Genomic DNA, 14,065 nt, shown 5'->3' with positions numbered 1-14,065 from the left:
CTTGTTTGCCAGCAGCAGTACCAGTGAAGCTTGAAGCACATTGCCTGTTCTTTTAAGAAAATAGTATTAGGCTCTGGTAGGTTCTGGTGGTGAATAGGAATACAGTGGAAATATGTACAGTAACTTCAGATTATTTAATACAATTCTTTGAAATTAACCCGTACCTGTTATAACTTGAGACTTTGCATAGCTCTTCAGGTTAATTGCTTAAAATGCCACAACAATAAAATGGAGATGGCAAAAGCACAAATTTGTACTAAGACTGCAGACAAATGTAAGAGCACAAATCAATTTTCAAGTAGTGTAACTTTGGGAAACACACAGTATTGAAACTGCATGAAAAATTATGCATAGCTAACTTTTGGCAAGTATGACTGTGTTAAGTGAGAAAAATACCTTTTGGGATGTATGAAAAGAGAAAAATGTTTATTTGCACAAGAAGCTAATTCATGCAGTTTCAAATTCAAACTTAGAAGATTTCTTCTTACTAAAATAATCTGTATGATAATGAAAAAACAAATAAGATCATTTAATTAAGGTCACAGACAAATCCTAAGATTGAATTGAGAAACTCACATGGACTGCATATATAAGCTCAAAATACAGTATAGACTGAGATTACAGCAGAAACTCTCTTGTTAAGTATTTTGAAAGAGGGAGACAAGCATTCAGGCATTCTCTATATAGTTTCCCTATGGTCAGAAAGTGAGGCACACTGTGCTTTGTGATGCCAACAGATAAAGTAGTTAATGAAATATGGCCACTTCAAGGGCATTTTCAAGTATACTTTGTCTAATTGTATTTCAACCATAAAAACTAAAGCAGCAAATACAAGTCACATTTTCCTTCTTTGAAGCACAAGAGAGGTATGATTTTTTTTCCCCCCTATTTATTTAGAATTCCCAATCTGTATCATTGTGATTTGCGGTAGTCTGTCCAAGTTCGGTCCCAGCTACAGTTGAGGGTAGTGGCAAAAACTCGGATCTGTTATTTTGAATAGGTGGTAAGAGAGATAGTAGAGAATTCTGTGTTTGTTCTTTTATCTAGAAAGGAAAAAAAAGTTAAAACAGGACTGCACTAAAGGCCCCATAACTTTGCATTTGACTTAATTAAAAGCATGTGAAATCAGAGCCATATTCTTGCATGCTAACAGTATTGAAAATAACCTGATAAAAGCTTTAGAATAGTCCTTCAAGACTAATTACATTAGCTATACAGTTATTCTGCTTGAAGGTGATATTTTAAACCATTATTCTTACACTGACTTAAGTTAAACTAACTTTATCAAAGTGGAAATAGGTTACTGTTATGATTCCTATACTCTATCAATACCATTTTGTTACAAAAAACAAACCAATCCTGCTGTTACTGGATGTTTTAACTTAATTATTTTGTAATCCAACTCTAATATTTTGTAGCTTATGTATAGTTGTGTCATTTAACAAAATATCATAAACTCACCTCTTTGAAGAAAGTATGCGAAAGCAAACTGCTCGCTGATGGCCTGTATCACAAAATGAACAATATAATTATGCTGTAGATAGCAAAATACTGCTCTTGGTAAATGGGCCAGACTGACAAATCAATTCAAACTCTGTGGTATTTCATCCACAGATGTGAAGCGTGAGAAAAGCAGCATAGACTTCCCAGTTCTATGACTCAGACTTATTTAGTAGCATCTTCCCTACAAATTATTTTTAAAGTGCTTTTTTCCACTTTTCTGCTCAACAAGGAATTTAATTCCTTATTCAGAAGAGACATAATACTGAAAAAAAATATTCTTCAGATTTTTGTGGGTTTGGTTTGTTTTTTTTTCCTTTCACAAAGTGCACATTTAAAAATTAATTTTACTTGTTACAAAGTATATTCATATTACAAAAAAAATCAGGCGTCAGACAACTTTAAAAGTATGGTTCCTTTAACAGACAAGATAATTGTTACATTATAAACTCAAAGATAAGTGTAGTGTTTTGCATAGTACATCTGGTCTGAGATACTGTATTTAACAGTGTTCAAGTAATTACTGTAACCTAAATTGTGGACTACACTTGGTCTTACATTGAAGCAACAGAAAATTAGTTTTGACCAGGTTACCTTTTCTCAGGGTCCTGCTGCAAGCACAGTTCTACCAAGTTGTGGAAAGCAGGAGAAAATGTTTTGGAAAATGGAATTTGTAGCCTTTCACTGGTCATTGTTCGTGTCATGCTCTCACCAATTCCAGAATCAACACCTGATTGGGAATTCTTCATCCTGGATTCCCCATGGGAAAAAGTATTTATATCCCAAGGACAATGTGTGGGACCTTTCAGCTTTTGCAGCAACATCTAGTAGAAAGGAATAGCAGTATAAGAGCTCAATAGCTATCCAGACCTGTTCAGGCTAATCTGTGAAACTCCAGAAATGGAAGGAAAATTTGGTCTAGATTTCAGCAGTAATAGCATTGGTTTATCCATGTAAAACAAAAAAGCACAGAGTGTGTTAAAGAGTTTAGCTTCATACCTGAGTGCGAGGCATATCTTGAAATGGAACATGTCCATTGGCTAATTCACATGCTGTAATTCCCACACTATAGATGTCAGACTTCATGTTATACCCAGACAAATCCTGTGAGAAAAAGAAAACTAACTGGATCACTGATGTCATTGAGCAGTGCTGACAAAAATACAAGCATTTGCTTCAAGGCAAGATTCTAATACCCTGTAATCTAGATGAGATTGAAGCAATTAAATTGTGAAACCTCAGGCTTTGTGCAGAAATCTGATGTTTGTACTGAAGAGAAGTTTTAGAATCTGCAGGAGTTTCCAGGAAGATCAGGTAAAGAGGTTTAGTACAGCACCACTTTACTAACAGCTGTAAAACCAGTTTTACAAATTCAGTACATCTATGTCTTCTTAGAAGCTGCAGTTCAATAGCGTCCATTGCTTCTACAAATACCTTTAAGTTAGAAGTTGAATACTTAACTTTGAACAGGAAAAATGAAGTGTAATTTACACTAACCTGTCTCAGTAGTTCAGGACTCAGCCAAGGAAGCACGGATGTACTAAACTGGGGGAAATCATATACTACCTTTGATTTTTGTCCATTGTTAACTAAACTGTAGAGGTTGTTTAAGCCAGAGAGGGAAACCAGCCCATCCCCTGAAATCAGAATGTGGCTAGCTTTAATATTCCTGTAACATAAAGCGGTAAATTTTAGTTACAAAAATTACCCAAAGAACAACTAGACTAGAAAGGCTTTTGTATTTCATTAACATAGCAAGATGTTAGTGTGCAGTTCTATTTAGCAGGTTTTCATGTTCTTCACTTACTATGGGTTGACTTTTTAATACAGGCCCAAGAGAGAGGAGGGATGACCAGCAAAAAAAAAAATTCCAGAAACTGGAGAAGGGCCTTCCTTCCCTCCAAAGCAGGTAAAGTAAGGAAACCCTTTGTACACCTGATTCTCTTCTGCTTCAATGAGACAAAGCCAGATGTGTAATCCCTGTAACAACTAGCTTTAAATAATGTATCAATGCTGGTTTTGTTAAGCTTCTACAGACTTGGTTCTGCTCTATTACTGAAGAACAATGCATGTGCACTGTCTGATATAACGTATATAGAAACAGGGAAGAGATAACACTTAAGCTGAAAATTAGTTTTGAAGTAAAACTAAATTCTTAAACTGGATGCTGTAATCTGATTCTTACCTGTGAACATAGCCATTCTGGTGCATGTAATTTAATCCTCTGATTGCACCAAACAGAATGTTCCCTATTAAAGCTTCACTCATTCCTTCAGGAAAGTAAGTCTTCAGCAGGTGTCTAGCTGAACCTGAAAGTGAAAAAATAAATTGCCAAGCCTAACAGGTCTTGTTAAATTACTTGTCTATGCTTGCTTCATTGTATACCTTCCTCAAGAGCAGTGCTCTCATCTTTATATTGACCATGGTACATCAAAACAGTTACATGGATGGAACTGATAACATCCATTAGGCAAAAAATCGTAGTCAAGTTATGCTTCTGTTAACTGAAAATGTATGCCAAACCTGTATTCAACCTAGATAAGTTTTCTGTTGGTGAACTTAAAAGCTGTAAAAAGTCAAGTTCATCCCCCAGTTACCATTCCTTGCTTGGTGGGTGTTAGGACAAAGCACAATTTAATGCAGTTTGAATACAATTCTTCACTGGGGAGGAAGCTTATGTACAGAAAACTTCTCTCAACAAACAAGAAGGTTTGTTTTTTCTACAAGACAGGAGATGCCTAAAATAAAACCTCTAATGGACCATGTGGCCCAAATTGTATCAGCACTTTTTCCCTAGTCCAAAATTGTAGTTACCAGTTCTTACCGTAAGCCATGAATGGAGAGATGACCCAAAGCCAACTACCAGCTGTAAACACTGTCCAAAGTGTCATTATGTTGGGATGCTGGAAAAAGTGGGATAAAACCACCTCATTCTATGGAATGAAATTAAAGTGGATGTGTTAACCACAAGACAACAGTTTTAAGTCAGTAATCAGTAGAAAGAACTGTTCTCTCTATATTTATACAAAGTTACAGGTTACATGTCTATAATTACATTTGTCGAAAGCAAATCTAAATTGATCGAAGTCCATTGTTTTGGTGTTAAATACAGAGTACAGAACAAGTTTCCACGAAAAAATTACAGAAGTATCTCTAAAACACTTGTCAGCTATTTTCTTCAGAAAGCAATTCTCAAATTTACACATGCCTTTTATTTGCATTCTACTCCTTTAGAGGAGTATCATGAATGAAATGACTCACTACAAAGACAAAAGTTACCTCTATTTAGTAACCTCATATGTATTCATCACCATCTTGTGCATAACTGCTGTTTCTTTACCTGCAAAGCTTTCAGATGCTCTTCAGAGCAATCTTCTAGGTCTGTGATCCTTACAGCAACTTGCATGCCTGTAGGTGTATGCCGTGCAAGGTAGACTGAAGTCAAGTTGTTGAACTTCCTTCCTGAACCCATTAACATTACCAATTATTAATTAATTTTTTTCTTTTACAGAGATAATTTTACAGATTTAAAATTGCAGTTGATACCAGTATGTTTCTTTAAGAATGTCAAGAACTTAAAATAGTTGCAGCAAAATACAGTAAATTATCTAAAGAATAGCTCTGCTAATTTCAGAACAACTAAAAAGGTTTAAACATTTGCCCTTATCAATTATACATATAAACAAACAACACTTTTAACAAGCATATTAACACACACAGGCGCATACAAAGTAGGATTTAGTGCAGCCATCCTTAGAACAACCAATTCAGGTGGCTAAGTGACATAATGTTACTTAATGTTGTATTTATTGCACCATACCACATTTGTCTTATCCATTCAAGTAAGTGATTAGTGAAACACGAACAATGTTCTGCACATTTCTCAACTAGCACAAGAATAATTCTAGTCAGCTGAAAATACGTTTTCCAAACTCAATATTTACTGCAGTTAGCAATAACCTATTGAGAGCATGCATCTGCAGGAACAAGAAATATTTTAAGGTAGACTTAGGTTACCTATTTCCAGTTGGAGTTCATAGTGAGAGACATCAGAAGTGCACAATACCATTTCATTCTTTCCTGTAGATGGGGGAATCCAGGCTAGATCAGAATCAGCCTAACAGTGAGAAAAAACAGTTCTCAAAATGACTAATTTAAAAATATTTATATATTTTAAGAAGTTACAGGTTTAAAATTAACACAGCAATATAATTAATTAGAAGATCAAGTACTTGCATCAAGTACTCAAGCTGGTGCTTTTACCATTGCACTGCAAATTACTTATATGAGTTACTGATTTTGTGTGTGTGTGTTTAAAAAATGGTATGCAATTAAAAGTAACAGTTACCTATAGCCTAATTTCCAAACGGGAAGCCTCTAAGTGCTGTGGTTATTTTTGCTGTTAACATTTTAAGAAGTACCCTCTGATGAAATTATTTTGAATATGTATCAGCTTTGTGTTTTACACTGCCAGATAATGTTTCTATACTATTCTTACCAGATGTTCATGAATGCTACTCTGAGATAGTTCTTCTGGCCCAATTGGTTCAACTGGTGTACGTAGAATGCAGGAACAGTCCTTGACAACAGAAACCAGTGAATGTTAGTGACATCGCAGCAATTTATTACACATGGCAGTGGGGAAACATCAAAAGTAGCCCCTATAAGCAGGAGTTCAGAAAGTTTTCTGATACAAGTCAGTGAAGCAAGAGGTTAAAAAAACAGAACAGAACACATACGCGGCAAGAGAAGGGATACTAAACAGCCTCTTTCACTGAAAGTTGATACAGCAAAGTTTAAACATGTCAGTACTGTGGAAATCAAGAAACAGGTTTCATCAGAAGGTATGACTGAGTAACAAGGTACAACTGCTGAAGATTTTTAAATACAAACTTACCAAACAAGACATGGATCCACTTTCGATCAAAGAAAAAGTTACATACACCCATTTATCCTAGAGAAATTAAAGTAGAAATGTGAGATTATACATAAACCTGTGATAAATAGAAGTCTCTTTGCTCACAAATGTGAGGCATTCCTCTGAACTCACACACACAAAAAGAAACCCCCAAACTACAGCTCTGGGAAAGTCTGCTTCTGTTCAGCCTTTAAACAGCATGTGGATTTCTAAGTCTATTCTGAGGACATGCAATATACATTCCAACTCAAGTTTTCTTTTTTTTTTGATTCATGGGTTTAGAGATCTTATTACCACTTTTGAACAAGCAATTTAATTCCAAGTTAACTAAGTGCAGAATGTAAAAAGAAACACATTCATAAACCTCTGTCAGTTTGTAGGAAAAGAAGTAATTGTCGGTTTTAAAGGAGCACAGCTGTGTGCAGCTTAACTAGCTCACAAAAAAAGCCAGAAGTGCACTGTACATTTCACAACTGAGAGGGGAAAAACTATTGTGAAAGATTAGAGTAAAAAAATAAACCAACCAACCCACCCCCACAAAACCAAACCAAGAAAAAAACCACAACAAACCCACCAACAAACCCAAACAAAATAACCCAAAGGAGCAGAACCAACTCAGATAATTTTCATTTTACTTAGGCTACAGAATCAGCAAACTCCCTCACAGGTGAGCCAATCTGAAAGACAGTGAGGAAAGAGACATCACTGTTTATAGAAGCATATGTCTAAGTCTTTAGAAGCATATCAAAGCTTCTAAAGCATAGAGTGGTACTAGCTAATTTACTTTAGCTACAAGCAAGTCTTCTTAGGCTGGCTTATGTCAACCACATAAGGTAGTTAAGGATTTTAACATCACATATTGCTTGAAAGTTAAAAAGGGTGAAGCACTGTATTAGGAGCTGATTATTTATCAAGGAGCCTGACTGTATGCCATGTTTAAATTATGCATGCTGTTTTATCAAGCTCCCACCACCCTATCCACTACTATATCTGAAGCCACTCCCAATCCTTAATATTTCTACCCTGAAAATCTGCTCGAAGAAATACTGCAATTCCTTATTAAAGATTAAAAACTCAGACAAAAGAAGATTTTTAGAAGGTACTGGGCACCTTCAGAGGATCAGGACTTGACTTACCCAACTTCACCAAGGAAGTCTGTGGCAGAGTAGGGAAAAAAGAAAACCCAGCAGGTGCTTCAAGATTCTGGCCAGCACTGTAACGGGTACAGCATCCTGCTCCTACCTGGAAAGGAGACACTTCGTTCTGTTATACAAGATAATTTATTCTGTTGCATGAAATATGAAACCACAAAAGCTAAGCTGAAGAATAATGCCTTAATAACTATGCTACACTGAAGTCAGACCATCGTAGAATTTTTTCAAAAATTCAGCCAACAGAAACATCCATGCTCCACATTTGTTCAAATAACATTACAAACATAAGATTTTTTTTCTTACGTAGTTTAACATCTCCCCACTTTTGCATCATGTCCCTACATACTTTTTTCTGTTTCCACATTTTTTTCCTTCTGTACCGCAGTTGGTTCTTTTGTACTTCAGTGACAGTGTTGCACAGCTGAACTGACACGTTCATTCCAGCTTAACTATAGCTTCGGATGCAGCGAGCAATGGAGGGAAGATAAACAGAAAAACGTGCCTGTGACCTGGGAGAAGCCCAGGTACCACGAAAGCACGATGCAGTGCTTTTACTGCCGCTGGGCTGCAGGTCCTGCTTCAGTGCTTGAAGTGGTTCTCAAACACGTATCTCGAGTTAAATGATGCATCCGTGACAGGTAATGGAATAGCAGAAAACGACGCCCCACAGGCTGTCCCTCACTTCTCCGTTAAACTTGTACCTTGCCTTTCCCGGTGCCCCCGCCTCCTTGCGCGCCAGACAGCGGTTACCAGAGTCCCCGCCTCCCTCTGGCCCCCGCGACCGCAAGGGCAAAGCTGCGCCCCTGCCAGAGCGACGGCTTCGGCACCGATTCCCTACTGCCGACTCCCGAGCTCAGCGTGCGTCGTTCTCCACTCCCCGGCCTGCCTGGCTTCGCCCGCAGCGAAGCTAAGGGCACAGCTGACCCAGAACCCCGACCACCCAGGCACGGCCAGGAAACCTTGCAGGGAGGCAGCGCGCGTTCCCACCTCCCGCTGCTTGAGATCAGGGTCAGGGCCGGCGCGGCCGCCGAGCCGCCAGCCCCGCCCCCAACCCCTACGGAGCTGTAAGGGGGTGGTGGAGGCGGCCCAGCGCATTGTGGGGCATGTCATTAGAGCGGGTGGCCCCCTTGGCGCCGCGCAGCGAGCTGGGGGCTGTAGTTCTTGGGCGGGAGCTGGGCGGATACGATTGGGGTCCTTCCTCAGTCGAGGCTGCATTAGATGCAGGGCTGCTGCCTGTCCGCTTTGGGCGGCGGTGGCAAGGAGGAGGGCCGGAGGAAGCGCGGGGCGGGTAAGAGGAGCTGTTCGTTGAATCGGGGTGGTTCTGTCTCCTCGGGTTACTTAGCGAGCGCCCCATCTCTGCCCCTCACTTTAACCATTTAGCGGCCGTGTCTTTTCTTCCTTGGGGCTGGTCCCTACTGAGGCGCGGCGCCACGCAGACTCTTCTGGGGCACCCGCTATGTCTGGCGCAGACTGCTGAGGCGCACCGGGCCGCGGCGGGCGTGTGGCGGCCTCCGTGTGGTTGGCTGGCGCGGAAGCGCGGGCTTAGCATGAGGCGCTGCCCTGGGCCGACTGCGGGGGCTGTCTTGTCCCGTGCGGCGTACCCTGAGCGGAAGGGAGACAGTCATTTCGCCTGCCTTTCTTGTGCTGCAGCAGACAATGCTGTCTTCGCGATGATAATGTTGATAGATACTGTGCTAAGCTTTATCCGTTCGGTGTATGTGCTTATATTGCAGTAAAGCGCTAGGCTCTGGCTGCGAATGGTGTCTGTCTGCAGGCTTGGTGGTTGGTGTGACCTTCAGCGTGCTCGAGAGTTCCTTCCTGCGTTATAAGTACCCATAATCGTATGGGCTGTCCTGGGAGGCTTCTGTCACTGCTCTTAGAAAGAGAAGCTTGATGCGTTTCAGTTGTGGCCCTGCTTGTGTATGGATTTCAGACCAAGGAGGTTTGGACTTATGTCAGCATTTAAATCACATTACAATTTTGATCAGATGATTAAATTGTAGTAAGAGTGTCAGCAAATGACTAACATTCTTTCAGCTGTCATAGTGAGAAAGTGTTATGTGGAGTTGTATTAATATATTTTTATTTATTTAATGCAATCTTCAATTGTAGGCTGTTGCATGGGTGCGTATTTTTGGCTATGTTTCAAATTGTTGGCTGATTGTGAGAGTCTAATGCAAATAGTAAATACAACTTTTCACACAAGATTACAAAGCAAGACAATTTTAGGATTGCTTTAGGATACTCTATCTTTCAAAAGATGTGTTTCTGAGTAAAAATAGGTAGACTCTAATTACAATTATAACACTGAAGCTAATATTCTAGTAGTTGAAATTTTCAATTTGCTAGTAGTGGTGTCGTCAGAGAGGTATCAGTTTATCAAATTTCTATATAAATATCTGAAAGGGTAACAAAGAGAATATGGAAAATGATGGATGTCTATCGGTTTGCCTCTAACAGAGGGCATGTTGGAATGAATATTGCGCAGTATGCGTGCTGTCTTTTAGGAAGAATAAACCTGATTCACTGGGTTTCCAAGAAGAAGCAAAAATAGCATTTTCACTGAGATGCTTATCAAAGAGATGACATATTCTTTTATCAAGTTAGTTTGCTAGTGATACTTGGGAGACTGAATCATATAGATCAGTTTGGTTTATTCTAAAATATACAAAATTGTAACTCTTAAAATGGGATATATATTAAACCATTTCCTTAAATGGATTCAGTTATGCATTAGCTTGAAAGCCTGAGATTTCAGTTACGTTCTCTTCAAGTACGCTTTATAGAGAACAAGCTTCAATTCTAAAAGAAGCCTCTAACAACCGTAATAGTGAAGTAGCAGCACAGTACTTTCCTCGAGCATATATCACATTTTTGTACTCTCTAACCAACAAATAGCCAATTCTGGACAGTTCTTTTACTCTCTGAAAACAAATTATTTGCTCTCTGATCATAACAATGCTTAGATGTAGACATTATTTCTTGCATGTACACATGTAGACTTTTTTTCCTTCTGAAAAAGTCTGTGCATTTGCAGAAAATAATTGGGAAATAATAAAATTTTATATGAGTATTTAGGTAGCACTTACAGTTTCAGATGAAGTTTGACCTCATTCAAGCACATGCTATTTTCACACCGTGTGCTAGGGATGATATAGACAACCGCCAAGCATGCAGAACTTAAAATCTTAATTATCAAACTGTGATATTTAATAGTGTATGGGTATATGTATATTGTGTCTTAAGTACATGTGTGTGTATATATATGTTTATACATGTACATATATATGTATACATATATATGCATTTGCTTAAGAGGTAATTTTGCTACTTAAGGAAAGTATGGGTTATTATAAATGTCAAGGAGAAAAAAATTAGTCTAGCTTGGTGTAGCTCTGGATAATTAGGATGAGGAAACCATTGTGGTTAGTTCTATGACTCCCTTGGTATTCATCATCCTTTAAGAGATGTCTTCCATCTTCCTCTCTGAAGCCTTACCCCCATCCCAAATTTAACACAATCCAGGAAATGTGTGTGGGGGGGTTGATTTTATTTCCTTGCGATTCCTTTCTTATGCTGTAATATTTATGGTTGAAAGTCTGAGGCAGGTTTGCTTATGATTATTACACTTGTTATAAGGATTATGTTGGCATACTCTGAGATTTATTTTTTTCCTCACATGAGAGAAACATGAGCACTAAGTAGGTTTCTGTAGGGATAGTAATGGCTGAAAATAGCAGGTGTTAGGTACACAGCAAGCGTGTTTGTGTTTGCATAGATTTAGTTTTCCGTATATAGTCCTTTGTTGTTCATCTCATGCTATGCACTGTTGAATGGTTTGGCCTCTGCCTCTGAGCAGTAGTCCCAGGAATGTTTTGGCAGCAATTCAGCATAGTCATGTTTGCTATAAGAATAGAACTGTTTCCTTAACTTTGAAATGGAAAATATGTGTATTGTTATGAGATGGCTTGACACCATTCTGATTTTAGTGATGACAAAAGTACTGTGTTAACGACTTGATGTAATTTTTGTAATTGTTATTAAGTCGTGTATTTACATAACAATACAGTTCATCACCCCAGAATAATTCAGTTTGCTTCCTTCTGGAAAACGAGCCTTAACTTCTCTTTTAATCAAATTAGAATATTATTTGTTGAAATTCTGTTTGTTGTGGTCTGCTATCTTGCATCCTGTAATTGTACAGAGGAGCAGATCTAGTTTAGTCTTTCCAAGTGCTTGTGAGGAGTCAACTGCTCTCACCAAGAAGGAAAACAGCAAGCACAACAGGATATTTACATTTGAGTTTGAATGTCAAAATAGATGCCAGTATTTTGGAAAAGTTTTAAACTTCTAATGTATATAATTTCTTTGTGCATTAATTTGTGGTTTCCAGTTGTAAAAGCAACTAATTTCACCTTTCTGATAATTAAAATTTGAATTTGAGTTCTCTAGTAGTAGACTGTTTTCAGAATTATATTCAGAGTAAGATGGCACAACTGTCTTTTTGCATCCATCTTGAACTGTTAAAAGTAGTAGTTCCAAAGATAAGAACAGTTAATATGTTATAGCTGTTACAACTCTTCTAAGGCTTTGCAAATTAAACTTAGTTGAGATCTACTGACTCATTGATGGAAAAAATTTAATAAAATCTCCTGTTGTGTAGTCAGAAGAACCCTCTTTTATCTCTCTGCTGAATGTGTTTCCTCTTTTAGTTTTTGTGTTTTTAAGCTATGCACTGTGACATCTTATCACTTAAAAGAAATACACATCAAGTGTCTTCTAATGCTTTTAACATATTTTTCTAGCTTTTCCTTTTTTTTTTTGTTGGTTATGCTTCAATTTTTATACAGTTTATAACCTTGATAAGCAGTAAGACTGTTGCTTGGGTCCTGAGAGATAGCCCTCCACACCTCTTAGAATATTTCTTGGTATGAATGGGCTCCAGCATTGCCTTTTCTTCCTGAGTTTCATTTTCCCGGCAGGTGATGCAGCAAACCTCAGAGCAATTTGGATTCTGGGGGCAGATGCAAAAGGCCTAGGAGTAGTTCTCACTTCTACAAGAGGTCTTTTCTGAAGTGTGCTATATGCACTCCTGTTTTTAGCTTACTATTTCAAGCCATGTGATAGCTGAAATATGAAACTGACATAGTGGAATAAAATGTAATTTATGGAGCACAGAAATACACAGATTGAAGTAGATAGGTTTTAATTCTCCTTGGTTTTTCCATATTCAATTAACCTATTTGTAAGGGAGTCAAATATCAATGGCAAATTATCACGAGGGACAAAACCGGTAAGGAGTGCATCTGTGTGGCATTAATACAGTAAATTGAAAATGGAAATAATCTTTATAAATAAAGATTAAAAATAATAGCTGATAAAGTTCTAACTTTAGATGTGGACATTCTGCATGGTTTTACAACTTTCATTTCTGGACCATCTTTTTATAACATGGTCATGTATTTTAAGGCCATGTTGTAAACTTTATGGGTTTTATCCAAGTGTATTGAATTATAGTTACAACTATCTGAAAAACTGTCTGAAATTGTTTTATAGCTGCAGAACAAGAGAGTTATGGGGTGACTTGTAGGGCATTAGCTGGTTAAATTTTTCCAGAGAAGTTCCCCATGGCACATTAAGCACCGGAAATGTGAGCATTAAATTTTATGCTGTTTGCTCACATAGCAGGCTTGTCAAAGGTTTTACAAATGAGGTTGCCCTTTTGATTGGATATCTTGATGTTGGCCTGATGCTCTAGAAAACTTTGATCCAAATTTTTTTGGTAGTTGATTGGTTTGGTTGGGTTTTTTTCATTTTGTTGGCTGAACTGAGCCTGACCCTCAATGAATAGTGTTCAGCTTGGCACTGCTTAGAAGAGAGAGGAAGTAGTATTAATTTTTACATTATTAATGCTGGAAGGAAAAAGATACAATCAGAGCTGTGAAGAAACTGTCCAATGCTGCTGAATTTTGTCTCACTCTATAGTGACTCTTATTACAAGATAAAATCATCTTGTTTAGGTGGATCTCCAGCAGTCTTATGTGTCTTTTGCTGCTGTATTGAGTTGTTTGAGAGGGGATGGAGGGTATGTATGTGTGTGTAGTTAATGCTTTTCAGCAATCCATTGAAAAAAACAGCTTCTTGAAAAAAAAAAAAATGCAGACTAGTCTTAGATGCAGCTATACATTCAGGTAGAAATGTTTCCGGAATCTGTTTTATTGTTTTTTACTGTGTGCCCAACGTAGATGATAATTAAAGCTGGTAAATAAGTACATGCTTAAAGAATTAAGTGACAAAGCAAGAAGATACTGCTCACAAGTATAAGCTGACATTAATGGAAGAATGTTCTCTTTCTGATCTACTGCCGAGGTCTACAAGCAGATGAACTGGCAGGCTCTAGGCTTTCATTAAAAAGCCCCTGCACTGTCCATTTTGATCTCATCAAATGAGAAGTTGCTACAGACTGTGAGACATATCTGTGGTTGTTGTGTGG

At 38.1% G+C, this 14,065-nt stretch overlaps 1 protein-coding gene across 1 annotated transcript; it reads right to left on the bottom strand.

Moving 5' to 3' along the window:
- Positions 1-885: 885 nt before the first annotated feature.
- On the bottom strand, positions 886-6,452 carry STRADB (STE20 related adaptor beta). The gene is made up of 11 exons (XM_009896479.2): positions 6,398-6,452; positions 5,999-6,079; positions 5,518-5,617; positions 4,841-4,962; positions 4,325-4,433; positions 3,686-3,809; positions 2,998-3,169; positions 2,500-2,604; positions 2,095-2,324; positions 1,462-1,504; positions 886-1,043 (listed from the first exon to the last, which is right to left on the bottom strand). The coding sequence occupies exons 1-11, from the start codon at positions 6,407-6,409 to the stop codon at positions 894-896; spliced, it is 1,248 nt and encodes a 415-aa protein (XP_009894781.1). The 5' UTR covers positions 6,410-6,452; the 3' UTR covers positions 886-893.
- Between the last annotated feature and the right edge of the window lie 7,613 nt (positions 6,453-14,065).

Source organism: Dryobates pubescens, chromosome 2 (genome assembly GCF_014839835.1).
Source record: "Dryobates pubescens isolate bDryPub1 chromosome 2, bDryPub1.pri, whole genome shotgun sequence".
Lineage (NCBI taxonomy): Eukaryota > Metazoa > Chordata > Aves > Piciformes > Picidae > Dryobates > Dryobates pubescens.
Note: the sequence above shows the minus strand (reverse complement) of the source record. Positions and strands in the feature narration are given on the sequence as shown.